Consider the following 27,892-nt stretch of genomic DNA (forward strand, 5'->3'; position numbering starts at 1 on the left):
CGATATTATCATCTACCTGATAGCTTTTTACTCATCCTTCTACATACAGCTCAGAAGCTACCTCATCTCAGTTATTTTCCCAAATATCTACCCATCTCAAACAGAACTAACTGTTCTCCTGCCTGGGTTCCCCTCGCTCTTTGTGTATAGAGCAGCACATCACCTGAAGATCCTGCCTGTGAGTTATTGGTTTGAAGGTCTTTCACTCCATCCCCACCCACCTGCCCCCCTTCCATCCCTCACCCCCTGTTCCGATGGTCCATAAGGAGATCTGTCAGGGAAAAGCAGTTTCCTATTTCCAGTCCTGAGGAGGGACTCAAAATATATTTATTAAAATTAACCTCAGTTTAACCAAAGTACTCATGTTCTCAGGTGATATCTTCATTCTGGCCAGATACATTTTTACTCTTCTTAATGTCCTTCTGACAAGAATATTCCTCTTCAAATTGCAGCAATAAATTTAAATTTCTGCAGACAGGACTGGGTATGTGACACCTACTCTGCCCCAAACACTATTTTCTATTAAATTGCAAGCTTTTACCAAACATCACAGTCTGCATTCAGGGTTAATCAGAAGGTGTTGCAAAAAGATAAACATATTTTGAATTCAGAACCACACTGAATCTGTATCTCTATTGGTCCCTAGCTTGCTTGCGTGTAAGCACATTGTCAGGGGCTTGGTACTACTGCTGTGAGCAATGAAGTACCTCAGCACAGCCTGGAACAAATGGCACCCTCAAACTTCCCTTCCTTTCCTTCTTGCTAGGGAGCTGTAATTTTTTGGTCCTCATCATTTCTACATATTCCAGAGACAACTTCATTACTGAAACTACATCAGTTAAAATGACTGAAAATTCAACCACAAATAACTTAGCGTATTATTACTTATGTACTATGAGCTCATCTCTTAACTGAAAAGTTCCACTGTTTGTCTTTTAAACAGAAAAATACCTCATTGGCTATGGCTAGAACCCAAGGTGTACTGACGGTGAATCCAGTACCAGGGAGAAAGAGATGGGGTCAGCCAGGAGGCTGTTTGATGGATAGGAAGAGGGCCAAAGTCTAGGGACCATGGCACTGGGAATGAACAGAAAGGGACAGTTTGAAAGACATTTTGCAGAAATCAGTGGGATTCTAGGTAAGACCCTAAAGAGAAAAGGGAAGAGAAGAATCAGAGATGCCTTGAGGAATTGTTTAAATTTGGGTTCCACACTGAACTACACACACAAAGAAGGCATTATACATTTTTATATTATTGGAGAGAAAATTATAGAGCTATTGCTCCTGAAGCCCAATTTCCTAACTCTAAAGATTAAGGATGGCTTTTAAACCCATACATTTGGGAAAATGCTCTATAGGTTAAAAGTATTAACATTAATCCCATCTATGGAGAAGCAATTATCTGGGTGATTAAGAACCTACTTTTCGATCTCCTGCTCTCTGAAGGCCCACTCCTTCCTCTCCATGGCATTCATCATCCTCCTCCTCTTCTCAAACTGGGAGGTGTCACTCAGAGCAGGGAGAGTGGCTTCCCAAGCACGCTTCTCCCGGGCACGTTCTATCATCTCTACCTCAGCTTGTCCTGCCGGGAGACCTCGACCTGGAAGATGAAGCAGAACACTTTAGAAACACACAGACAAACTTATGTACCTACCAGTATTTAATTTACTCCCTTTCAGTTCCTGTCCTCTTTAAATTCAAGGGTTATGACAGGATGAAATGATATCAGGATACATCTCCAGATGTGCCTCAGAGTTCATTATCTGCCCTGCACTGTCTCTTGTTAACAATTCAGCCAGAAGACATTTTAGTTACATGTAAGATGCTAGAAAGTATTTGAAGATATTAGGTGATTATGAAATAATCACACCTTGGAATGTCCTATATTGGAAAAATCCGTATTTTGAAATACAAAGAAATATCAAAATAACTTGCAGAAGGGTCATAGTTAGTACATGGTGAAACTCAGAATTTGCAAATGGCAATCTGACCCATATGGTCTTAGGTATTACACTATACTCCCTCTCTAATAAAAACAAATATGAAACAAACATGAACTATACAGACAAGCCCATAGCTAATATCACACTCAACAGTGAAAGGCTGAAAGCTTTTCCTCTAAGATCAGGAAAAAGAAAATGGTGCACTCTCTCACCACTCCTATTTACATAATACTAGAAGCCCTAGCCAGAGAAATCAAGCAAAAAAAAAAAAAAAAAAAGAAATAAAAAGGCATGCAAATCAGAAAGGAAGAAGTAAAATCATCTCTGTTTGCAAATGACATGATCTTAAGTAGGGAAAACTCTAAAGACTATCAAAAAACTGTTAGAACTAATAAATAAAGTTGCAGGATACAAAATCAATACATGAAAATCAGTTGTATTTATACACACTAACAATATCTATAAAAGAAATAAAACTATTCCATTTACAATAGTATCAAAAACAATAAAATTCTTAGGAATAAATTTAACCAAGGAGGCGAAAGATCTATACAGTGAAAACTATTAAAACATTGATGAAAAAAATTGAAGGAGACACAAGTAAAACAATATATATATATCCCATGTTCATGGATTGGAAGAACTAATATTTTTTAAATGCCCCTACTACCCAAAGCCATCCATAGATACATCCCTATCAAGAGTCCAGTGGTGTTTTTCACAGAAATAGCAAAAACAATCCTAAAATTTATATGTAACCATAAAAGACCCATATAGCCAAAGCAATGTTAAGAAAGAACAAAATTGGAAGAAACACACTTCCTGATTTCAAACTATATTACAAAGCTACAGTAATCAGAACAGTATAGTACTGGCATAAAAACAGACACACAGAGCAATGGAACAGAATAAAGAGCCAGAAGTAAACCCATGCATGTGTAGTCAACCAATATTTGACAAGGGAGTCAAAAATAGTCAATAGGGAAAAGACAGTCTCTTCATAAGTGGTGCTGGGAAAACTGGGTATTCACATGCAGAAGAATGAAACTGGACCCTTATCTTACATTTTTCACAAAAATTAACTTGAAATGGATTAAAGACTTAAATGTAAAATGCTTAGAAGAGGGCTTCCCTGGTGGCGCAGTGGTTGAGAGTCCGCCTGCCAATGCAGGGGACATGGGTTCGTGCCCCGGTCCAGGAAGATCCCACATGCCATGCAGCGGCTAGGTCCATGAGCCATGGCCGCTGAGCCAGCGCATCCGGAGCCTGTTCTCCACAATGGGAGAGGCCACAACAGTGAGAGGCCCACGTACCGAAAACAACAACAACAACAAAACACTTAGAAGAAAAGATAAGGGAAAAGCTCCTTGATATTAGTCTTGGCAATGATATTTTGGATATGACACCAAAAGCACAAGAAACAAAAACAAAAATAAACAAGTTGGATTACATCAAACCAAAAATCTTCTACACAGCAAAAGAAACAATCAACAAAATGAAAAAGTAACCTATGAAATGGGCAAAAACATTTGCAAACCATATATCTGATAAAGGGTTATATTCTAAATATATTAGGAACAGATATTACTCAAAACAAAAAACAACGTGATTTTAAAATGGGAAAAAGACCTGAATAGACATTTTCCCAAAAAAGCTATAGAGATGGCTAACAGGTACATGAAAAGGTGTTCAACATCATTAATCATCAGGGAATTGCAAATCAAAACTACAGTGAGATATCTCATGCCTGTTAGAATGGCTATTAACAAAAAGAAGAGAGAGGACACTCTTCTCTTCCAAGATGGACTGCATTCTGCCTATGGAATGTGTATCTCTGCTTTCATTTTACTATGGTTTAATTCTTTCTTGTGCAAAGCCAAGGACCCTCACTTGGCGGCCTGTCCCAGGAACTTACCCAAGACCTGGGACATGACCACCCCTCTTCAAGCCTCATTTTCCTGCAACCTCTTTACAAAGGATATTAATAAATCTACTTCTTACTCCCCCCAAAAAATAAAATAAAATAAAGACAAGCAATAACAAGTGCTGGCAAGGATGTAGAGAAAAGAAAACCCTTGTGGACTGTTGGGGGGAACGTAAATTGGTACAGTCATTATGGCAAATAGTTCCATAAGAATTCCATAGAGGTTCCTCAAAAAATTAAAAATAGAACTATCATATGATCTAGCAATTTCCCTTCTGGGTATATAGCTGAAGGAAATGAAATCACTACATCAAAGAGGTATCTGCACCCCGTGTTCATTGCAGCATTATTTACAATAGTCAAGATGTGGAAACAGCTGAAGTGTCTATTGGCAGATGAATGGATAAATAAAGTGATATATATAAAGTGATATATATATATATTCAGTCACAAAAAAAGAAGAGAATCCTGCCATTTGTGATAACATGGATGAAACTTGAGGGCATTATGCTAAGCAAAATAAGCCAGTCAGAAACAGATAAATACTGTATAATCTCATTATATCTGGAATCTAAAAAACTGAAATCGTAGAAACAGAGAGTACACTGGTGGTTGCCAGGGGCAAAGTTGTGGGAGAAATGGGTGAAAGTGGTCAAAGGGTACAAGCTTTCAGTTATAAGATGAATAAATTCTGGAGAACTAATGTACAGCATGCTGACTACACTTAACAAAACTGTATTGTATACTTGAAAGTTACTAAGAGTGAATCTTAAATGTTCTCACCACACACACACACACACACACACACACACACATACACAGTAAATATGTGGGGTGATGGATGTGTTAACTAACCTTATTATGGTAATCATTTTGCAATATATATGTGTACCAAATCATCATGTAGTACATCTTAAACTTACACAATGTTACATGTCAATTATGTCTAAATAAAGCTAGGAAAAAGAACTATAAACAAAATATAGTACTATTTTTAATTTAATATTTACATATGTGATACTTTACTATAAATATTCTGTTACTTGCTTTTTTATTCAGCTTTGTTTTGGGAATCTGGCCATGCTGATATATAGAGACGTAATTTCATTCTTCCATTGTAGGACTCTACCACAATTTAAGCTATCTGCTCAAATTGACATTTAGATTGGTTCTAATTTTTTGATTACACATAATAATGCTGCAACAAACATCTAACACTGGTCTCATTATGCCCATGTATGAATTTCTCTAGGAAGCTTAGAAGGATCTAGAGCCTAGCAACTAATCACAAAATGCAATCATTTAAAATATTTCTGAATATTGCCAAATTTCCCTCCACAAAGCATATTTTTTCTCAAGCTTTCTGAGATTCTCCTGACCCTCTTCCACAGTCCATGCTACCTAATCTCAGCTGCTTTTCACAGTCCTTACAAGTATTTAGTGGTTCAAAGACTCATATATATGTGAGTTTCACTGAGAATGGAATTTGTTCTTGGGAGTTGTTCTTTTGGAGTTGGGCTTGTTGCTTTTGTATGATTTCTGGGAAGAGAAAAGATGCTGATTTACATACATGGTTATACTGCGAGTAGAGATTTAGATTAGAATTGCTTGAAGATATAAAATACTTGTGAGAGAAATAATACTTATTCAAGCATGAGTCTTCCCATTTATAAACACAATATTCTTCTTTTTTTGTCAAATCTTTGTGTATGTGCTTAAGGAACAATTTATATTTTTCTCCATAAATGCCTTGTGCATGTTTTATTAAGTGCTTTCCTGGGACTTTGTTATTTGTTGCTATTAAAAATATGATTTTTCAATAATATTTCTAATTACATATTGCTCATACCTACAAAAATTACTGATATTTGTATGTTGGTTTCATAATAGGATACCTTATTAAACTGAGGTTCTTAGTTCTGATAATTTATTTCATTTGATTTTTCTATATGAGTACATTGTCTGCAAATATAGTTTTGCTTCTTCTTTCTAATCCTCATACCTAATTCTTCTTATCTTACTGCACTGACTCAATTATATCTCTATCAGGATGCTATTATTATCATATTGGGCAAACAATTAATTGTTGGATGAAACTGCCCCATGCAGGGTAAGATGTTTAGTATCCATGACAGCCTACCTCCCCCAAACCCAACCCATTTGTCTCATCATTATTACATACAAAAATGCCACCCAGGTTTCCAAATGTCCCTGGGGGTGATGGGTCATAGCCTAGTTTAATAAGCTCTGGGCTAGGATCTTCTCTGCATTGCTAAATAATAGTGGTAATAAAGGAATCACTGTCTTTTTCTTTATTTTAAGGGTAAAGATTCTCAAGTCTCACCTTTAGTATTATGTTTATCAAAGATAACCTTTATTGGGTTACTAAAATTTCCTTCTGATCTCAGCTTATTTAGAGTTTATAACATGAATGCATGTTGAATGTTATCAAACAGTACTTCTCCTGCACCTATAGCAGCATTTTTCTGACATTTTCTGTTAAAATGGTAAAATGCATTAGTTAGTTTTCTGATACTGTACTAAACTTGAATTTGTACAATTAACCCATTTGGTTTTGATAAGTCATCTTTTAAAAATACTACAAGAGGGCTTCCCTGGTGGCACAGTGGTTAAGAATCCACCTGCCAATGCAGGGGACACAGGTTCGAGCCCTGGTCCGGGAATATCCCACATGCCGTGGAGCAACTAAGCCCGTGTGCCACAACTACTGAGCCTGCACTCTAGAGCCCGCAAGCCACAACTACCGAGCCCACATGCCACAACTACTGAAGACTGTGCACCTAGAGCCTGTACTCCACAACGAGAAGCCACGACAATGAGAAGCCCGCACACCGCAACAAACTGTAGCCCCCGCTCACTGCAACTAGAGAAAGTCCGTGCACAGCAACAAAGACCCAACACAGCCATAAATAAATAAATAAATAAATAAATAAATAAATAATAAAGTGTACATTTCAATAGTGTTTATATAAAAATAAGTAAATAAATAAATAAAATACTACAAGATTTGATTGCTGAACCTAGGGTTTCTGCTCCAGCAACTTGGGAGATGACCCTGCCCCAATAGGGCAGTGATAGCCACTGAGCAAAGAGGAAGGCCTGCCTCACACCGGGCTATGGCCCTACCCCCTCCATCTCCAACCCTGCCTCCTACCAAGTTGACAGCTGCCAGCACCCCCTGAGTAAACAAATGACTTCTGTTCACGTCAAATCTAGCTCTCCCACCAAAGGTACTGGGCACATGCAGACTATATAGGGACACTTATACATAAGCCCACCCATTAAAGATCGCGGTAGGTAACTATTTCACCTAAATTCATAGAGACAGAGAAAATTAAGCAAAATGAAAAGACACAGGAATGCGTCTCAATTGAAAGAACAAGAAAAAAAACCCTGGAAAAAATAATGAAACAGAAATAAACAATTTATAAGATAAAAAATTCAAAGCATTAGTAATAAGAATGAGAGCTGAATTATGGAAAAGAATAGATGAGCAGAGTGAGAATTTTAACAAGGAACTAGAAAATATAAAAAAGAACCAGTTATGGGCTTCCCTGGTGGTGCAGTGGTTGAGAGTCTGCCTGCCGATGTAGGGGACGCGGGTTCGTGCCCTGGTCTGGGAGGATCCCACATGCCATGGAGCAGCTGGGCCCGTGAGTCATGGCTGCTGAGCCTAAACATCCGGAGCCTGTGCTCCATAATGGGAGAGGCCACAGTAGTGAGAGGCCCACGTACCGCAAAAAAAAAAAAGAACCAGTCAGAACTGAAAAATACAATAACTGACATCAAAAACACACTAGAAGGGGGACTTCCCTGGTGGCTCAGTGGTTAAGAATCCACCTGCCAATGCAGGGGACATGGGTTCAAGCCCTGGTCTGGGAAGATCCCACATGCCATGGAGCAACTAAGCCTGTGCACCACAACTACTGAGCCTGTGCTCTAGAGCCCACAAGCCACAACTACTGAGCCCATGTGCCACAACTACTGAAGCCTGTGTGCCTAGAGCCTGTGCTCCACAATGAGAAGCCACTGAAATGAGAAGACTGTGCACCGCAACTAAGAGTAGCCCCCACTCACCACAACTAGAGAAAGCCCGCATGCAGCAACAAAGACCCAACACAGCCAAAAATAAATAAATAAAAATTAATTAATTAATAAAAAAGATGAATAAAAGCTTGTCTTAAAAAAAACACACTAGAAGGAATGAATAGCAACTAAGTGATAAAGAAGAATGTATAAGTGATCTGGAAGATGGAATAATGGAAACCACCCAATCAGTGCAGTAAAAAGAAAAACAAACTTTAAAAAATGAGAACAGTTTAAGAGATCTCTGGGATAACATCAAGTGTACCAACATTCCCATTATAGGGGTTTCAGAAGGAGAAGAGAGCGAAAGGTTGTGAAATGTATTTGAAGAAATTATGACTGAAAACTTCTGGAACCTGAAGAAGGTAACAAATATCCAAGTACAGGAAGCAAAGAAAGTTCCAAACAAGATGAACCAAAACAGACCCACATCAAGATAAATCATAATGAAAATGGTAAAAATTAAAGAGAGAATTCTGAAGGCAGCAAGAAAAAAACAAAGAGTCATTTACAAGGGAATACTCATAAGGCTATCAGCTGATGTCTCTGCAGAGACTCTACAGGCCATAGAGAGTGACATGATATACTCAAAGTGATAAAAGAGAAAAATCTGCAACCTAGGATACTCTATCCAGCAGGATTATCATTTAGAATTGAAGGGGAGATAAAGAACTTCTCAGACAAGCAAAAAACTAATAGAGCTCATCAATACTAAACCTACCCTAAAAGAAATGTTAAAGGGTCTTCTGTAAGTGGAAAGAAAAGGCTATAATAAAAGGTAAGAATCTATGTGGAGGAGGGGAGTAAAAAGGTAGATATTTTGAATGGGTGTCAACTTAAATTACTACCATTTAAAACAAGTAGATGTAGTTATAGGTCATAATATAGAATTTCCATGGTAACCACAAATCAAAAACCTACAACAGATACACAAAAATGGAGAGGAAAGGGACATAAGCATACTAGTAAAGAAAATCATCAAACCACAAAGGAAGAAAAAGAAACTAAAAGAAGAAGAAAACAACAGGAGAGACCTACAAAAGCAACCGGAAAACAAGTAACAAAATGGCAATAAGTACATAACTATCAACAATTACTTTAAATGTCAATGAACTAAATGCTCCAATCAAAAGACATAGGGTGGCTGAATGGATAAAAACGCAAGACCCATCTCTAGGCATCTTACAAAAGACTCACTTCAGAACTAAATACACACAGAAACTGAAAGTGAGAGGATGGAAAAAGATATTTCATGAAACAGAAATGACAAGAAAACGAGGGTAGCAATACTCATATCAGACAAAATATACTTTAAAACAAAGGCTATAAAGAAATACAAAGAAGGGTATTATATAACGATAAAGAGATCAATAGAAAAGAGGATATTATACTCGTTAACATATATGCACCTAGTACTGGAGTACCTAAATATATAAATCAAATATTAACAGACAAAAGGGAGAAATTGACAGTAATATAACAATAGTAGAGGACTTTAACACCCTACTTATATCTGTGGACAAATCATCTAGATAGAAAATCAATAAGGCATTAGTGGTCTTAAATGATACAACATACCATATGTTGGACTTAATGGATATCTACAGGACATCGATCCAAAAACAGCAGAATACACATTCTTTTCAAGTGCATATGGAATATTCTCCAGGATAGATCACATACTAGGCCATAAAACAAGTCTCAACAAATCTAAGAGAATAGAAATTATATCAAGCATTTTTTCTGACCACAACAGTATGAAACTAAAAATCAATTATGGCAAGAAAAATGGGCAAAGCACACACATGTAGAGAGTAAACAACATGCTACTAAAAACCAAAGGATTGATGAAGAAATCAAAGAGAAAATCAGAAAATATCTTGACAAATGAAAATGGAAACACAACCTTCCAAAAATTTATGGGATGCAGCAAAAGCAGTTCTAGAAGGGAATTTTGTAGCAATACAGGCCTTCCTCAAGAAACAAGAAAAACCTCAAATAAACCACCTAACCTACCACCTAAAGGAATTAGAAAGAGTGAAGCCCAAAGTCAGCAGAAGGAAGGAAATAATAAAAATCAGAGAGGAAATAAACAGAGCAAAAACAAATTAGAAAAGATCAATAAAACCAAGAACTGGTTCTTTGAAAAGATAAACAAAATTGATAAAACTTTAGCCAGGCTAACAAGAAAAGAGAGAGGACCCAGGTAAACAAAACAAGAAGCAAAAGAGAAGAAGTAACAACCAATAACACAGAGCTTTACAAACTCATAACAAAGTACTACTAACAGTTATAAGCCAACTAATTGGACAACCTAGAAGAAATGGAGAAATTTCTAGAAACATATAAACTTCCAAGACTGAATGAGGAAGAAAAAGATCATCTCAACAGCCAGATCACTAGTAGTGAAATTGAATTTGTAACTTTAAAAATTTCTACCAAACAAAAATCTGGGAACAGTCATCTTCACAGGGGAATTTTACCAAACATATAAAGAAGAGCTAACAATATCCTTCTCAAATTAATCCAAACACTTGAAGAGAATGAAACACTCCCAAATTCATTCTGTGAGACTACCACTGCCCTGATATCAAAACCAGACGAAGACACTGCAAAAAAAGATTACAGGCCAATATCTTTGATGAATATAGATACAAAAATCCTCAACAAAATATTAGCAAACTGAATCCAACAATATATAAAAAGGATCAGGAAGACGGCTTAAAGATGGCGGAAGAGTAAGACGCGGAGATCTCCTTCCTCCTCACAGAGACATCAGAAATACATCTACACGTGGAACTTCTCCTATAGAACACCCACTGAACACTGGCAGAAGACCTCAGACCTCCCAAAAGGCAAGAAACTCCACACGTACCTGGGTAGGGCAAAAGAAAAAAGAAACAGAGACAAAGAATAGGGACGGGACCTACATCAGTGGGAGGGAGCCGTGAAGGAGGAAAGATTCCCACATACTAGAAGCCCCTTCACAGGCAGAGACTGCAGGTGGCAGGGGGGGAAGCTACAGAGCCGCGGAGGAGAGAGCAGCCACCAGGTGTGGAGGGCAAAGTGGAGAGATTCCCACACAGAGGATCGGTGCTGACCGGCACTCACCAGCCTGAGAGGCTTGTCTGCTCCCCCGCCTGAGTGGGCGGGGGCCGGGAGCTGAGGCTCGTGCTTCAGTTGGATCCCAGGGAAAGGTCTAGAGTTGGCAGAGTGAAAACAGCCTGAAGGGGTTAGTGCGCCACGGCTGGCCACGGCTGGCCGGGAGGGAGTCCGGTTGAAGTCTGGAGCTGCCAAAGAGCCAAGAGACCTTTTCTTCCCTCTTTGCTTCCTGGGCACGAGGAGAGGGGATTAAGTGTGCCGCTTAAAGGAGCCCCAGAAACGGGCGCGGAGCTGCCGAAAAGATAAGAGACTTTTTCTTGCCTCTATGCTTCCTCAGGCGCAAGGAGAGGGGATTAAGAGCACCGCGTAAAGGAGGTCCAGAAACGTGCACGAGCCGCGGCTGTCGGCACAGACAGTAGAGACAGGTGTGGGATGCTAAGGTTGCTGCTGCCGCCACCAAGAGGCCTGTGTGTGAGCACAGGTCACTCTCCACACCACCCCTCCCGGGAGCCCGTGCAGCCCGCCACTGCTGGGGTCCCGGGATCCAGGGACAGCTTCCTCTGGAGAACGCACGGTGTGCCTTGGGCCGGTGCAGCGTCACGTCGGCCTCTGCCGCCGCGGACTCACCCCGCACCTGTGCCACTCGCTCCCCCCAGCCTGAGTGAGCCGGAGCCCCCGAATCAGCTGCTCTTTAACCCCGTCCTGTCTGAGCGAAGGGCAGACGCCCTCGGACGACCTACGCGCAGAGGCAGGGCCAAGTCCAAAGCTCAACCCCAGGAGCTGTGCGAACAAAGAGGAGAGGGGGAGGTCTCTCCCAGCAGCCTCAGAAGCAGCAGATTAAAGCTCCACAATCAACTTGAAGTGCCCTGCATCTGTGGAAAACCTGAATAGACAACGAATCATCCCAAGTTGAGGAGGTGGACTTTGGGAGCAAGATATACTATTATTTTCCCCTTTTTTCTTTTTGTGAGTGTGTATGTGTGTGCTGCTGTGTGAGATTTTGTCTGTATAGCTTTGCTTTCACCATTTGTCCTAGGGTTAGACCGACCCGTTCTGTTTTTTTTAATAGAAATTTTTCTTCTTAATAATTATTTTTTATTTTAATAACTATACTTTATCCTACTTTATTTTGTCATCTCCCTTTCTTTCTTCCTTTCTTCCCTCCTTTCTTCCTTCCTTCCTCCCTTCCTTCCTCCCTTTCTTCCTCTCCTTCCTTCCTTCCTTTCTTGCTTTCTTCCTTCCTTCATTTCTTCCTTCCTTCATTTCTTCCTTCCTTTCTTCCTTCCTTCCATCTTTCCTTCCTTCCTTTTCATTCCTTTCTATTTTTTCTCCCTTTTACTTTGAGCTGTGTTAATTAAAGGCTCTTGGCGGCCCAGCCAGGCACCAGGGCTCTGTCTCTGAGGTGAGAGAACCAACCTCAGGACACTGGTCCACAAGAGACCTCCCAGCTCCACGCAATATCAAACGGCGAAAATCTCCTAGAGATCTCCATTTCAACACCAAGACCCAGCTTCACTCAACGACCAGCAACAAACAGTGCTGGACACCCTATCCCCAACAAAGACCAAGACAGGTCTACAGCCACATCCATTAGCAGAGAGGCTGCCCAAAACCATAATAAGGATACCAACGTCCCCAAACACACCATCAGACGTGGGCCTGCCCACCAGAAAGACAAGATCCAGCCTCATCCACCAGAACAGAGGCACTAGTCCCCCCAACCAGGAATCCTACTCAACCCACTGAACCAACCTTAGCCACTGAGGACAGCCACCAAAAACAACGGGAACTACGAACCTGCAGCCTGCAAAATGGAGACCCCAAACACAGTAAGATAAGCAAAATGAGAAGACAGAAAAACACACAGCAGATGAAGGAGCAAGATAAAAACACACCAGACCTAACAAATGAAGAGGTAATAGCCAGTCTACCTGAAAAGGAATTCAGAATAATGATCGTAAAGATGATCCAAAATCTTGGAAATAGAATAGACAAAATACAAGAAACAGTTAACAAGGACCTAGAAGAAATAAAGAGGAAGCAAGCAACGATGAGCAACACAATAAATGAAATTAAAAATACTCTAGATGGGATCAATAGCAGAATAACTGAGGCAGAAGGACGGATAAGTGATCTGGAAGATAAAATAGTGGAAATAACTACTGCAGAGCAGAAGAAAGAAAAAAGTATGAAGAGAACTGAGGACAGTCTCAGAGACCTCTGGGACAACATTAAACGCACCAACATTCGAATTATAGGGGTCCCAGAAGAAGAAGAGAAAAAGAAAGGGACTGAGAAAATATTTGAAGAGATTATAGTTGAAAACTTCCCTAATATGGGAAAGGAAATAGTCAATCAAGTCCAGGAAGCACAGAGAGCCCCATACAGAATAAACCCAAGGAGAAACACGCCAAGACACATAATAAACAAACTGTCAAAAATTAAATACAAAGAAAACATATTAAAAGCAGCAAGGAAAAAACAACAAATAACACACAAGGGAATCCCCATAAGGTTAACAGCTGATCTTTCAGCAGAAACTCTACAAGCCAGAAGGGAGTGGCAGGACATATTTAACGTGATGAAGGAGAAAAACCTACAACCAAGATTACTCTACCCAGCAAGGATCTCATTCAGATTTGATGGAGAAATTAAAACCTTTACAGACAAGCAAAAGCTGAGAGAGTTCAGTACCACCAAACCAGCTTTACAACAAATGCTAGAGGAACTTCTCTAGGCAAGAAACACAAGAGAAGGAAAAGACCTACAAGAACAACCCGAAACAATTAAGTAAATGGTAATAGGAACATACAAATCGATAATTACCTTAAATGTAAATGGATTAAATGCTCCCACCAAAAGACACAGACTGGCTGAATGGATACAAAAACAAGACCCATTATATGCTGTCTACAAGAGACCCACTTCAAACCTAGGGACACATACAGACTGAAAGTAAGGGGATGGAAAAAGATATACCATGCAAATGGAAATCAGAAGAAAGCTGGAGTAGCAATTCTCATATCAGACAAAATAGACTTTAAAATAAAAACTATTACAAGAGACAAAGAAGGACACTATATAATGATCAAGGGATCGATCCATGAAGAAGTATAACAATTGTAAATATTTATGCACCCAACATAGGAGCACCTCAATACATAAGGCAAACACTAACAGCCTTAAAAGGGGAAAACGACACTAACACAATCATAGTAGGGGACTTTAACATCCCACTTTCACCAGTGGACAGATAATCCAAAATGAAAATAAATAAGGAAACACAAGCTTTAAATGACACATTAAACAACATGGACTTAATTGATATTTATAGGACATTCCATCCAAAAACAACAGAATACACATTTTTCTCAAGTGCTCATGGAACATTCTCCAGGATCGATCATATATTGGGTCACAAATCTAGCCTTGGCAAATTTAAGAATATTGAAATCGTATCAAGTATCTTTTCCGACCACACGCTATGAGACTAGATATCAATTACAGGAAAAGGTCTGTAAAAAATACAAACACATGGAGGCTAAACAATACACTACTTAATAACGAAGTGATCACCGAAGAAATCAAAGAGGAAATCAAAAAATACTTAGATACAAATGACAATGGAGACACGATGACCCAAAACCTATGGGATGCAGCAAAAGCAGTTCTAAGAGGGAAGTTTATAGCAATACAATCCTACCTTAAGAAACAGGAAACATCTCGAATAAACAACCTAACTTTGCACTTAAAGCAATTAGAGAAAGAAGAACAAAGAAACGCCAAATTTAGCAGAAGGAAAGAAATCATAAAGATCAGATCAGAAATAAATGAAAAAGAAATGAAGGAAACAATAGCAAAGATCAATAAAAGTAAAAGCTGGTTTTTTGAGAAGATAAATAAAATTGATAAACCATTAGCCAGACTCATCAAGAATAAAAGGGAGAAGACTCAAATCAATAGAATTAGAAATGAAAACGGAGATGTAACAACTGACACTGCAGAAACACAAAAGATTATTAGAGATTACTACAAGCAACTCTATGCCAATAAAATGGACAACCTGGAAGAAATGGACAAATTCTTAGAAATGCACAACCTTCTGAGACTGAACCAGGAAGAAATAGAAAATATGAACAGACCAATCACAAGCACTGAAATTGAAACTGTGATGAAAAATCTTCCAACAAACAAAAGCCCAGGACCAGATGGCTTCACAGGAGAATTCTATCAAACATTTAGAGAAGAGCTAACACCTATCCTTCTCAAACTCTTCCAAAAGATAGCAGAGGGAGGAACACTCCCAAACTCATTCTATGAGGCCACCATCACCCTGATACCAAAACCAGACAAAGACGTCACAAAGAAAGAAAACTACGGGCCAATATCACTGATGAACATAGATGCAAAAATCCTCAACAAAATATTAGCAAATAGAATCCAACAGCATATTAAAAGGATCATACACCATGATCAAGTGGGGTTTATCCCAGGAATGCAAGGATTCTTCAATATACGCAAATCAATCAACATGATACACCATATCAACAAAACTAAAGGAGAAAAACCATATGATCATCTCAATAGATGCAGAGAAAGCTTTTGACAAAATTCAACACCCATTTATGATAAAAACCCTGCAGAAAGTAGGCATACAGGGAACTTTTCTCAACATAATAAAGGCCATATAAGACAAACCCACAGCCAACATCATCCTCAAGGGTGAAACACTGAAACCATTTCCACTAAGATCAGGAACAAGACAAGGTTGCCCACTCTCACCACTCTTATTCAACATAGTTTTGGAACTTGTAGGCACAGCAATCAGAGAAAAAAAAGAAATAAAAGGAATCCAAATAGGAAAAGAAGAAGTAAAGCTGTCACTGTTTGCAGATGACATGATACTATACATAGAGAATCCTAAGGATGCTACCAGAAAACTACTAGAGCTAATCAATGAATTTGGTAAAGTAGCAGGATACAAAATTAATGCACAGAAATCTCTGGCATTCTTATACACTAATGATGAAAAATCTGAGAGTGAAATTAACAAAACACTCCCATTTACCATTGCAACAAAAAGAATAAAATATCTAGGAATAAACCTACCTAAGGAGACAAAAGACTTGTATGCAGAAAGCTATAAGACACTGATGAAAGAAATTAAAGCTGATACAAATAGATGGAGAGATATACCATGTTCTTGGATTGGAAGAATCAACATTGTGAAAATGACTCTACTACCCAAAGCAATCTACAGATTCAATGCTATCCCTATCAAATTACCACTAGCATTTTTTACAGAACTAGAACAAAAAATTTCACAATTTGTATGGAAACACAAAAGACCCCAAATAGCCAAAGCAATCCTGAGAACAAAAAATGGAGCTGGAGGAATCAGGCTCCCTGACTTCAGACTATACTACAAGGCTACAGTAATCAAGACAGTATGGTACTGGCACAAAAACAGAAATATAGATCAATGGAACAGGATAGAAAGCCCAGAGATAAAGCCACACACATATGGTCACCTTATCTTTGATAAAGGAGGGAAGGATATACAGTGGAGAAAAGACAGCCTCTTCAATAAGTGGTGCTGGGAAAACTGGACAGCTACATGTACAAGTATGAAATTAGAACACTCCCTAACACCATACACAAAAATAAACTCAAAATGGGATAAAGACCTAAATGTAAGGCCAGACACTATCAAACTCTTACAGGAAAACATAGGCAGAACACTCTATGACATAAATCACAGCAAGATCCTTTTTGACCCATCTCCTACAGAAATGGAAATAAAAACAAAAATAAATAAATGGGACCTAATGAAACTTAAAAGCTTTTGCACAGCAAAGGATACCATAAACAAGACCAAAAGACAGCCCTCAGAATCAGAGAAAATAGTTGCAAATGAAGCAAGTGACAAAGGATTAATCTCCAAAATTTATAAGCAACTCATGCAGGTCAATAACAAAAAGACAAACAAGCCAATCCAAAAATGGGCAGAAGAACTAAATAGACATTTCTCCAAAGAAGATATACAGACTGCTAACAAACACATGAAAGAATGCTCAACATCATTAATCATTAGAGAAATGCAAATCAAAACTACAATGAGATATCATCTCACACCGGTCAGATTGGCCATCATCAAAAACTCTAGAAACAATAAATGCTGGAGAGGGTGTGGAGAAAAGGGAACACTCTTGCACTGCTGGTGGGAATGTAAATTGATACAACCACTATGGAGAACAGTATGGAGGTTCCTTAAAAAACTACAAATAGAACTACCATACGACCCAGCAATCCCACTACTGGGCATATACCCTGAGAAAACCATAATTCAAAAAGAGTCATGTACCAAAATGTTCATTGCAGCTCTATTTACAATAGCCAGGACATGGAAGCAACCTAAGTGTCCATCAACAGATGAATGGATAAAGATGTGGCACATACATACAATGGAATATTACTCAGCCATAAAAAGAAATGAAACTGAGTTATTTGTAATGAGGTGGTGGAGTCTGTCATACAGAGTGAAGTAAGTCAGAAGGAGAAAAACAAATACCGTATGCTAACCCATATATATGGAATCTAAGAAAAAAAAATGTCATGAAGAGATTAGTGGTAGGACGGGAATAAAACACAGACTTACTAGAGCATGGACTTGAGGATATGGGGAGGGGGAAGGGTAAGCTGTGACGAAGTGAGAGAGTGGAGGGACATATATACACTACCAAATGTAAATTAGATAGCTAGTGGGAAGCTGCCGCATAGCACAGGGGGATCACCTCTGTGCTTTGTGACCACGTAGAGGGGTGGGGTAGGGAGGGTGGGAGAGAGGGTGACGCAAGAGTGAAGAGATATGGGAACATATGTATGTGTATAACTGATTCACTTTGTTGTAAAAGAAAAATTAACACACTATTGTAAAACAGTTATACTCCAATGAAGATGTTTAAAAAATAAATAAATAAAATTAAAATGGAAAATAAAATAAAATAAAAAGTATCATACACCATGATCAAGTGAGATTTATTTGAGGGATGCAAGGATGGTGCAGTATTTGCAGACCAATCAATGCGATACACCACAGTAACAAAAGGAAGGAGAAAAATCACATAATCATTTCAATAGATACAGAAAAAGCATTTGACAAAATTCAAAATTCATTCATGATAAAAACTATCATCGACATTGGTATAGAAGGAACATATCTCAGCATAATAAAGGTCATTTATGACAAACTCACAGCTAACATCATACTCAAAGGTGAAAAGCTTTCAGTCTTTACTCTAAAATAAGAAAAAGACAAGGATGTCCACTCTCACCACTTCTATTTAATGTAGTATTGGAAGTTCTAGTCACAGCAATCAGACAAGAAAAAAAATGCATCCAAATTAGAAGGGAAGAAGTAAAACTATCACTCTTTGTGTATGACATGATACTATATATAGAAAACCCAAAGTAGTGACATGATACTATATATAGAAAACCCAAAGTCTAACACCCAAAAAGGTATTAGAACTAAAAATGAATTCAGCAAAGTTGCAGAATACAAGATTAATATACAGAAATCTTTTACTTTTCTATATACCAACAATGAACTATCAGAAAGAGAAAGCAAAACAGAAAAAAATCCCATCAAAAAGAGTAAAATACTAAGAATAAATTTAACCAAGGAGGTGAGAGACATATACTCTAAAAACTATAAAACACTGATGAAGGAATTTAGAAATGATACCAAGAAATGGAAAAATATCCTATGTTTTGGATTGGAAGAATTAATATTGTTAAAATGTCCATACCACCCAAAGCAATCTACAGATTTAATTCAATCTCTAACAAAATACCCATGACATTTCAACAGAACTAGTACAAATCATCCTAAAATTCATATGAAACCACAAAAGACTCCAAATTGCCAAAGTAATTTGAGAAAAAAGAACAAAGCTGGATGTATCAAGCTCCCTGACTTCAGACTATACTACAAAGCTACAGTAATAAAAACAACATGGTACTGACACAAAAACAGATATAGAGATCAATGGAACAGAATAGAGAACTCAGAAATAAACTCATACTCCTATGATCAATTAATCTATGACAAAGGAGGCAAGACTATACAATGGAGAAGTCTCTTCAATAAATGGTACTGGGAAAACGAGACAGATACATGTAAAAGAATGAAATTAGAACATTCTCTCATAACATATACAAAATAAACTCAAAATGGACTAAAGACCTAAGTGTAAGACCTGAAACCATAAAATTCCTAGACGAAAACATAGGCAGAACACTCTGACATAAATCATAGCCATATTCTTCTGGATCTGTCTCCTAAGGCAAAGGAAACAAAAGCAAAAATAAACAAATGGGACCTAATTAAACTCAAAAGCTTTTGCACAGCAAAGGAATCACTGACAAAATGAAAAAACCTACTGAAAGGGAAAAAATATTTGCAAGTGATATAACCAACAAGTGGTTAATATCAAAATATATAAACAGCTCATACAACTCAACATCTAAAAAACCAAACAACCCAATTAAAAAATGGACAAACAAGCTGAAGAGACATTTTTCCAAAGAAGACATACAGATGACCAACAGGCACATGAAAAGATGCTCAACATCACTAATCATCAGAGAAATGTAGACCACAATCAGATGTCACCTCACACCTGTCAGAATGGCTATCACCAAAAAGTCTACAAATAACAAACACTGGGAAGGATGTAGAGAAATGGGAACCCTTGTACCCTGCTGGTAGAAATTAAAATTGATGCAGCCACTATGGAAAACAGGAGGTTCCTCAAAAAACTAAAAATAGAACTACCATATGATGCAGCAATTCCACTCCTGGGTATATATCCCCCCCCCCAAAAAAAGCAACCCCAAAACACTAACTTGAAAAGATACATGCACCCCAATGTTCATAGCAGCATTACTTACAGTAGCCAAGATATGGAAGCAACCCAAGAATCCATCAACAGGTGAATGGATTAAGAAGATGTGGTGTATATATACAATGGAATTTACTCAGCCATAAAAAATGAATAAATTTCTGCCATTTGCAACAACATAGATGGACCTAGAGCATATTATCCTCAGTGAAATAAGCCAGACAAAGACGTAGTGTACATTATCACTTACATGTGGAATCTAAAAAATAAAGGAGTGTATGTAACAAAAAAGAAACAACCTCACAGATACAGAAACAAACTAGTGGATACCAATGAGGATAGGGAAGGGGTGGGAGGGCGAGATAAGGGTACGGGACTAAGAGATACAAACTACTATGTATAAAATAGACAAGCAACGATGATATATTATACAGCACATGGACATACAGCCATTATTTTGTAATAACTTTAAATGCAGTATAATCTATTAAAAACTCACTATGCTGTATACCTGAAACTAATATAATCTTAGTTTTTAAATGTAGGGCAAAAGTGATGTATAGTGTTCTCTTATAGTCCCTAAATTGTTTAGGCTATAGTATGTCCCTCTTCCAATTCTAATACTCTTTATTTGCACCTTCTGTCTTTGGTCTTGATGTTTCCCACAAGAAGTTTCAGTATATTATTAATCTTTATCCAAAAAATTTATGATCGTAATGACCATTTCTTTTGCCTTTTTAAGGTTTCTTATTGGTTTCTGATTTAAAATTTATTATTTACTAAACTTGTGAAGATTAAATATGTTAAAAACATAAAGCACTTGGAACAGTTCTTGGCACATAGTGCTCAATTTTTTTTAGTGCTTTTGGTGTCAACCTTTTACTGTCATTATTTTTCACTTATTTTTATGCAAACATTCTATTAATGTATAATATATACACAGAAAGGTACACAAAGGAACATCCCAAATAACCAGCACTCAGATCAAGGAACAGAATTTACCAGAACCCTAGACTGCCCATCATACTCCCTCCCAGTCTCTACTTGTCTCAAGGGTAGCCACCAGCCTGATTCCTAACATATTAATTTAGTTCTGATAGGTTTTGAGCTTTATATAAATGAAATCAAAATGTAGGTACTCTTTAGTGTCTTACTTCTTTTGCTCAGCAATATGTATGTGAGATTCACCCATGTGGTTATGTGTAGCTGTACTTTCATTCTCGTTACTATATAGTATTCCACTGTGTGATCATACTACAGGTTATTCATCCATCTATGGTTGATGGACATCTGGGTTGTTTTCAGTTCAGAGTTACTATGAATAAGTGCTGCTATGAACATTCTTGCACTTGTCTCTTGGTGAAAATCATATATGCATTTCTTACAGTAGAGCTAAGTACTCACTTTTCTTGGGTATATAGTGAGGGATGACATTCCTGGGTTGTAGGTGTTGCGTCAACTTTAGAAGATACTACCAGTTTCCAAAGAATGGTTGCAATATATACATGCAGTATATGAAATTCTCTTTGCTTCAAATCCTTATCATCACTAAGTAATATCAATCTTTTTAACATTAGCTATTCTGGTATGTCTGTAGTATCAAACTGAGATTTTAATTTGCATTTCCCTGATGACTAATCAGGTTGAACACTGTTTCATATGTTGATTGGCCATTTGAAAACCCATTTTATCAAGTGACTGCTCATATCATTTGCTAACTTTTCTTTTGGGTTGTCTTTTTCTTGTTGACTTATAGGATTTCTTTATGTGTTCTAGATATGAGTCTTCTGTCATATGTAGGTATTGCAAATATCTTCTCCCAATATGTGGTTTGCCTTTTCACTATCTTAATGTATTTTGGTGAACAGAGGTTCTTAATTTTAATGTGATCTAATTTCTTAATTTTCCCTTTATGGTTAGCATTTTTTGTTCTATTTAATAAAATGTGTGCCTACCCAAGATCATGAAAATATTTTCTTATGTTTCCTTCTAAATTTTTGTTTCACCTTTCACATTTAGACATCTGGGATTGGTTCAGTTTATGGTGTGAACGAGTAATCGAGTCACTGTTCTCAAGATGACTATCTAATTGACTCAGAACCATTTATTGAAAAGATCATTTTTTTTCTAGTGTACTGTAGTATCATCTTTGTCTTAAGTCAGATGATATCTACTTGTGGGTTAATTTCTGGACTCCCTATTCTGTAACAATGATCTATTTGTGTACCTTTGAGAATATACCACACTGTGTAATTACTGCAGCTTTAAAGTAAGTCTTTGTATCTCATAGTGTATACTGTTCTGTTTCTTCACATTTGCCTTGGCTACTTTTGACCCTTTCACATTTCCATATTAATTTTAGAATCAGGTTATCAATTTACACACACACACACACACACACACACACACACACACACGTTGGTTTTTTTTGTTTGTTTGTTTTTCCCAGTACTGCCTGGAGGTAGAAATCAGAATCAAAGTTCACTTTTGCACACGGATATCTAATTGTTTCATCAACATTTGTTGAAAAGACCTCCTTTTTCCCACTGAATATAGTGGCATCTTTCTCATCAATCAAATGACTATAAATGTGGAGTGAGAAATCTGCCAGTTCAAAGGAGCCCAGAACCATAATTATTTCCTTGAAATGCTACAGCCAAGTTATTTCCACATTCAGTTTCTTAATGCATAATCAGATCTACAGCAGGTGTTGCCATGGCTTACCACATGCAAACTCTTTTATGTGAAATACATTAATCATCTTGTTCAAATCACCTAAATCCTAACTTTTGATAGCTTAATCTGAAAGAGGAACATTAAAAAATCTTCCAGGGCTTCCCTGGTGGCGCAGTGGTTGAGAGTCTGCCTGCCGATGCAGGGGACACGGGTTCGTGCCCCGGTCCAGGAAGATCCCACATGCCGCGGAGCGGCTGGGCCCGTGAGCCATGACCGCTGAGCCTGCGCGTCCAGAGCCTGGGCTCTGTGACGGGAGAGGCCACAACAGTGAGAGGCCCGCGTACGGCAAAAAAAAAAAAAAAAAAATCTTCCACTGTGAATAGGAATTTGTCCATTTCTCCTTGTGATTCAATCAATTTAGCTTTATATTTTGAGTCTATGCAGAGTAAATTCAAATTCATAACAGATATAACTTCTGGTGGGTTTTTCCTTTTATAACTATTTCATGTTCTTCATTATCCCTTTTACTGTTTTCTGATTAACTTTGATCTAATATTAACATTGTTACACCAGCTTTCTTTGGGTCAGCTTTCAGTATATTTTCCACTCCTTTATTTTCAAAGTTATAATGCTATTTTATAAATAGCAAGCTGTTTTTGCTGGGTTTTAATGAATTCAATCCCAGAATTTTTTAATAGGCAAGTTTAAGTCACTTTTATTATATATTTTGATTAAAATATTTGAACATTTTCCCTACACTATACTATGTATTTTCTATTTATAGTGTTTTTTCTTTGCGTTTTCCCCCATTTCTATTGTTATTTCCTTTTTCCCCTTTGCCAATTGTGAAATGATATATTTCTTCTCTTTTTTTCCAGAGGTTACACATAAACTTTTTAACCTAGAAATTTCCACTCACAGTTTTCTAATAAAGTCTAAAGCTAATTAATATTGCTCTCTCTCCAAAAGAAAATAGAATTTTTGCATGCTTTATTCTTATTTCTTCTTAACTCCAGTACTCAGTGTGGTTCTTAAACCAGCAGTAGCAGCAGCATCTGAAAGCCTGGTAGAAATGCAATTCCCCACCCTTTCTCAGACCTAGTAAATCAGAATCTCTGGGACGGGGCCAGGAATCAGTGTTTTAACAAGCTCACCAGATGATTCTTATTCATGCAAAAGTCTGAAAAGGACTGATCTAGAGCAGAGGTCATCAAACTTTCTCTGTGAAAGGCCAGTGAGTAAATATATGAGGCTTTGTGGGCTGCACAGTCTCTTTCAGTTACTCAATTCTGCATGGCAGTGCAAAAGCAGGCAGGACACTACGTAACAAATAAGTTTGGCTGTATTCCAATAAAACCTTTTTAGGGTCACTGGAATTTTAACTTCATATCATTTTCACATGTCACAAAATAGTACAAATAATTTTCACATGTCACAAAATAGGTATTTTTCATCCATTTTTAAATGTAAAAATCACCCTTAACTTTCAGGCAGGCCATATATGAAAAGGCAATAGGCCAAACTGGCCTATGGACCATAGTTTGCCAATCCTGATCTAGAGTTTTAGTACTTGCTTCATTTTTTTTTTTTTAAGTATCATTTTTAAAAACTCAACACTTTACATTTTTAATTACATATTTTTCTCTTATTCTGCTTATCATATTCTTAAACACTGCTTCTTCCTTTGGGGCTTATTTTTCTTCTTGTTGAAGTATGTCCTTTTGTTCTTCCTTTTCAGATTAATAGCTAACATGTAGAGAATGCTTATTTACATACTAAGCACTGGTCTAAGCACATTACATAAATGAATTTAAATTAATCTTTACAATATCCTATGAGACAGACCTATGAAATGTCCTATCCTATGAAAGTGTCCTTATTTCACCTTCACTCCTGAATAACAGTTAGGCTGGTATAAGAATTCTAGATTTGGAATTATTTTCCCACAGTACTTTAAAGATAATACTACAAAATGCCCACCTGGAGCACTCCTGCTCTTAGAGAGCCTGGAATTCCATGCATAAATGGCCCCAGGCCCACTTCCAAAATCTACATGGGCCTCTTCCCAGTATTCAGACTACTGAGGGCAGAGTATATGCTGCTGTTTGTTCACCCTTAAACCCAAGGCACAGCCAAGTGGCAGCTGTTTGCAAGGATGTATAGATGTATAAACAGAAAATGGAGAAGCAAGGTGGGGCAATCATATACACGCATGACAGGCCCCTTGTGATGTTGAACAGAGCCAGAGAAAAGGGCAGGCCACTAGGCAGCCTCTCCCATTGCTGCCACATTCCAGCATGCAATCCCAAAGAGCCTAAGAATTTTAAATGTACATTTGTCCTTTCAACTATTTAGAAAGATTTATTTGTGAAAAATATAGAACGTATTTTATCTAACAGATAGTGGCTTGATTTATAATTTTTAAATATCTACACATATATCAATAGTATATGGGCCTCTATTTGAACCTCTGCCCAGGGCCTCACCAATGAGGAAGTAGGCCTAACTCATGGAGGTTTTTATTGATACTTCAACCCCAGAGCTGCCAGTGGCAGGGCTCCAGATTAGGCCGTTTACCAAGTGAAGCACTTCTGAGCCCCTGCCCAGATTTCTTGTTTTAGATGTCCTGGTTCTGGTCCTCCTGCAGCTCAATGCTAAGCCCTTGTCACACCAAGAGGTAAAGCCCAAGGCCCCAGGTAGGAGCACTTGGCTTAGACTGGCAGGCACTGGGCTTCAGTCCTATCTGTGGTCAGGAGAAAAGTTTTTGTCTCCTTTAGTTTAAGCAGGTAACTCAGATCTGCTCCCCACCATTCAGAGTCCCTGCTTACCAGCACAGGTTCCCAGCTATTTCTTTCTTTTAGGAAGAAGTCTCCACTTCTAGACTATGGAAATTTTCTTCCTTGCTTTTAAGTGTGGTTATTAATCTTTATAATATGTTTTTTATGTGCTCAGAGAAGAGGGAAAGATTTCAGCATACTTTTAACCTGTCATCTAGGCCTGAAATTAAAGCCTCTGGTTTAAAGAATGGGTGTCAAGAATGCTTAATCTGGATTCATAAAGTGGGCCAGGAAACAAGAATCAAAACTAGAACTCAAGGGCTTCCCTGGTGGCGCAGTGGTTGAGAATCCGCCTGCCGATGCAGGGGACACGGGTTCGTGCCCTGGTCTGGGAAGATCCCACATGCCGCGGAGCGGCTGGGCCCGTGAGCCATGGCCGCTGAGCCTGCGCATCCGGAGCCTGTGCTCCACAATGGGAGAGGCCACAACAGTGAGAGGCCCGCGTTATCACAAAAAAAAAAAAAAAAAAAAACTAGAACTCAAATATGAACATCTTCTTTGCCTGTGATGCAGAATTTATCACAGCAGTTACATTGGGGAAACAAAAGTAATCTCATTTTAATAAAAATCATTACAGTGTACCAACTATCTCCATGACCTTAGAGTGAGTCAGCCTCTCTGGTTCTCAGCTTCCCAGCTACAATCAAGTGAATTCAATAAGCTAATGCCTAATAGTTTCTAAAGGTCCCTTCTCTTATTAATTTTTATAGTTTCACATAATAAGGGCCTAGACCGGAGTGAATTTCTATACTCTGAGATTGAATTTCTGAGCCTGGAAGATATTAGCATTTCAGAGATAATATCAAAAGAAATCATCCAAATCATCAAATAAAGTATATAAGAGAGCCTTGATAAATTGCAAGATATTTTAGCAAAGAAAGATAATATTATTGCATATGTTGGAATATGCATTCAGTATTATACACTCAAGAAAGATTTATGTGTAAAGAAGGAGTATGAATGCCTCAGTGAAAAAGAACTGATTCACTGGGAGAAACAGTGAGAAGAGGGAGCGGAGTTGTCAGTAAAGTAACTACAAAATTAAGCCAAAATATAACTTCAGCTTCAGGCGAAAAGGACAATAAGCCTCCTTACAGTGAAAAGGGCGTAAATACCTTTGAACAAATCTATCAGAAAATGTATGAGCCTATGAAGTTATCTCTACTGAGCAAGACACTTTAAATAGCAATACTTTAAACCACAGTTGCCTCTATGTGTGTCATGTCCAAGAACTCAATAGCACGTGTGGTTATCAGGACCGTCATCTGCAAATATTCAAAAGAATTACCAACTCACCCCAAGTGAGAGTAGCCAGGGTCAGCAGTTCAGGGATGGAATCCTGACATATTATGTATTCTGGAGAATACGGGTCTGTTTGAACTTCGGCATCGCGATAATCAGTCTGAGTGCTCACAGTATACTTTGAAGGAATGGGGAGGTACTTAGTGGGAGGAGGAAAAGTATATGGCTCTGCCCTAAAAGAGAAAATCATTTTAAAAATTAAAACCTGATACAATCACTTTATACCTATCAATAGGTTTTGAAACATATATGATAAAGAGTTAAACAGTCTTTCTATATAAAATGCCCTTGTGAATCAATAAGACAGTTAAATAGCCACAGAGAAATGGGTAAAGGACAGTCCAGAAAACAAAAAGTAAAACTTCTAACAATCATATGAAAAGATAATGAACATACCTAGTAATCTAAGAAAAGTAAATTAAAACAGCAAGATGCTATTTTATTATATAACATACGCAATGATTTAAAAGTTTGAAAGTACCTAGCATCAATGAAGTTGTGAAGAAACAGACATTCTCATAAACTGTTGATGGAAATACAAATAGGTACAACCTAACTAACTTATCAATATATATCAAACCCTTAAAATACCCTTTTGCCCCAACAACTGTACTCCTAGGAATTTACTGTAGGAAATAATTCAATGAGTGTGCAAAGATATATGCAGACATGTTTATAAAGTCTCATTTATAAGAGTAAAAAACTTTTTTTAATGGCCAATTTTATTTTTAAAAAATGGTTATACCTGGAGTCATTAGGCATCAACCTTGGACCCATTATTTTCACCTTTGTTTTTTTCATTCTGTCTATTTTTAAATACAAAAAAACTTTTTTTTTTTTTTTTTTTTTTTTTGTGGTACGCGGGCCTCTCACTGTTGTGGCCTCTCCCGTTGCGGAGCACAGGCTCCGGACACACAGGCTCAGTGGCCATGGCTCACGGGCCCAGCCGCTCCGCGGCATGTGGGATCTTCCCGGACCGGGGCACGAACCCGTGTCCCCTGCATCTGCAGGCGGATTCTCAACCACTGCGCCACCAGGGAAGCCCCCAAAAAACTTTTTAATTCACTTAAATATATGCCCACTCTTACACATAAT

At 37.9% G+C, this 27,892-nt stretch overlaps 1 protein-coding gene across 2 annotated transcripts in view; it reads right to left on the reverse strand.

Moving 5' to 3' along the window:
* The window catches only part of CFAP91 (cilia and flagella associated protein 91), a 149,581-nt gene that overhangs the window by 84,680 nt on the left and 37,009 nt on the right, over positions 1-27,892 (reverse strand). For both annotated transcript variants that reach the window (XM_059064733.2, XM_067035355.1), the window contains exons 6-7: positions 26,792-26,970; positions 1,423-1,600 (exon numbers count right to left, since the gene is read on the reverse strand). In XM_059064733.2, the coding sequence (XP_058920716.1) occupies positions 1,423-1,600; positions 26,792-26,970 (357 nt within the window). The remainder of the gene's footprint in view (positions 1-1,422; positions 1,601-26,791; positions 26,971-27,892) is intronic.

The sequence above is a fragment of the Kogia breviceps genome, chromosome 5 (genome assembly GCF_026419965.1).
Source record: "Kogia breviceps isolate mKogBre1 chromosome 5, mKogBre1 haplotype 1, whole genome shotgun sequence".
In the NCBI taxonomy this organism is placed as follows: Eukaryota; Metazoa; Chordata; class Mammalia; order Artiodactyla; family Physeteridae; genus Kogia; species Kogia breviceps.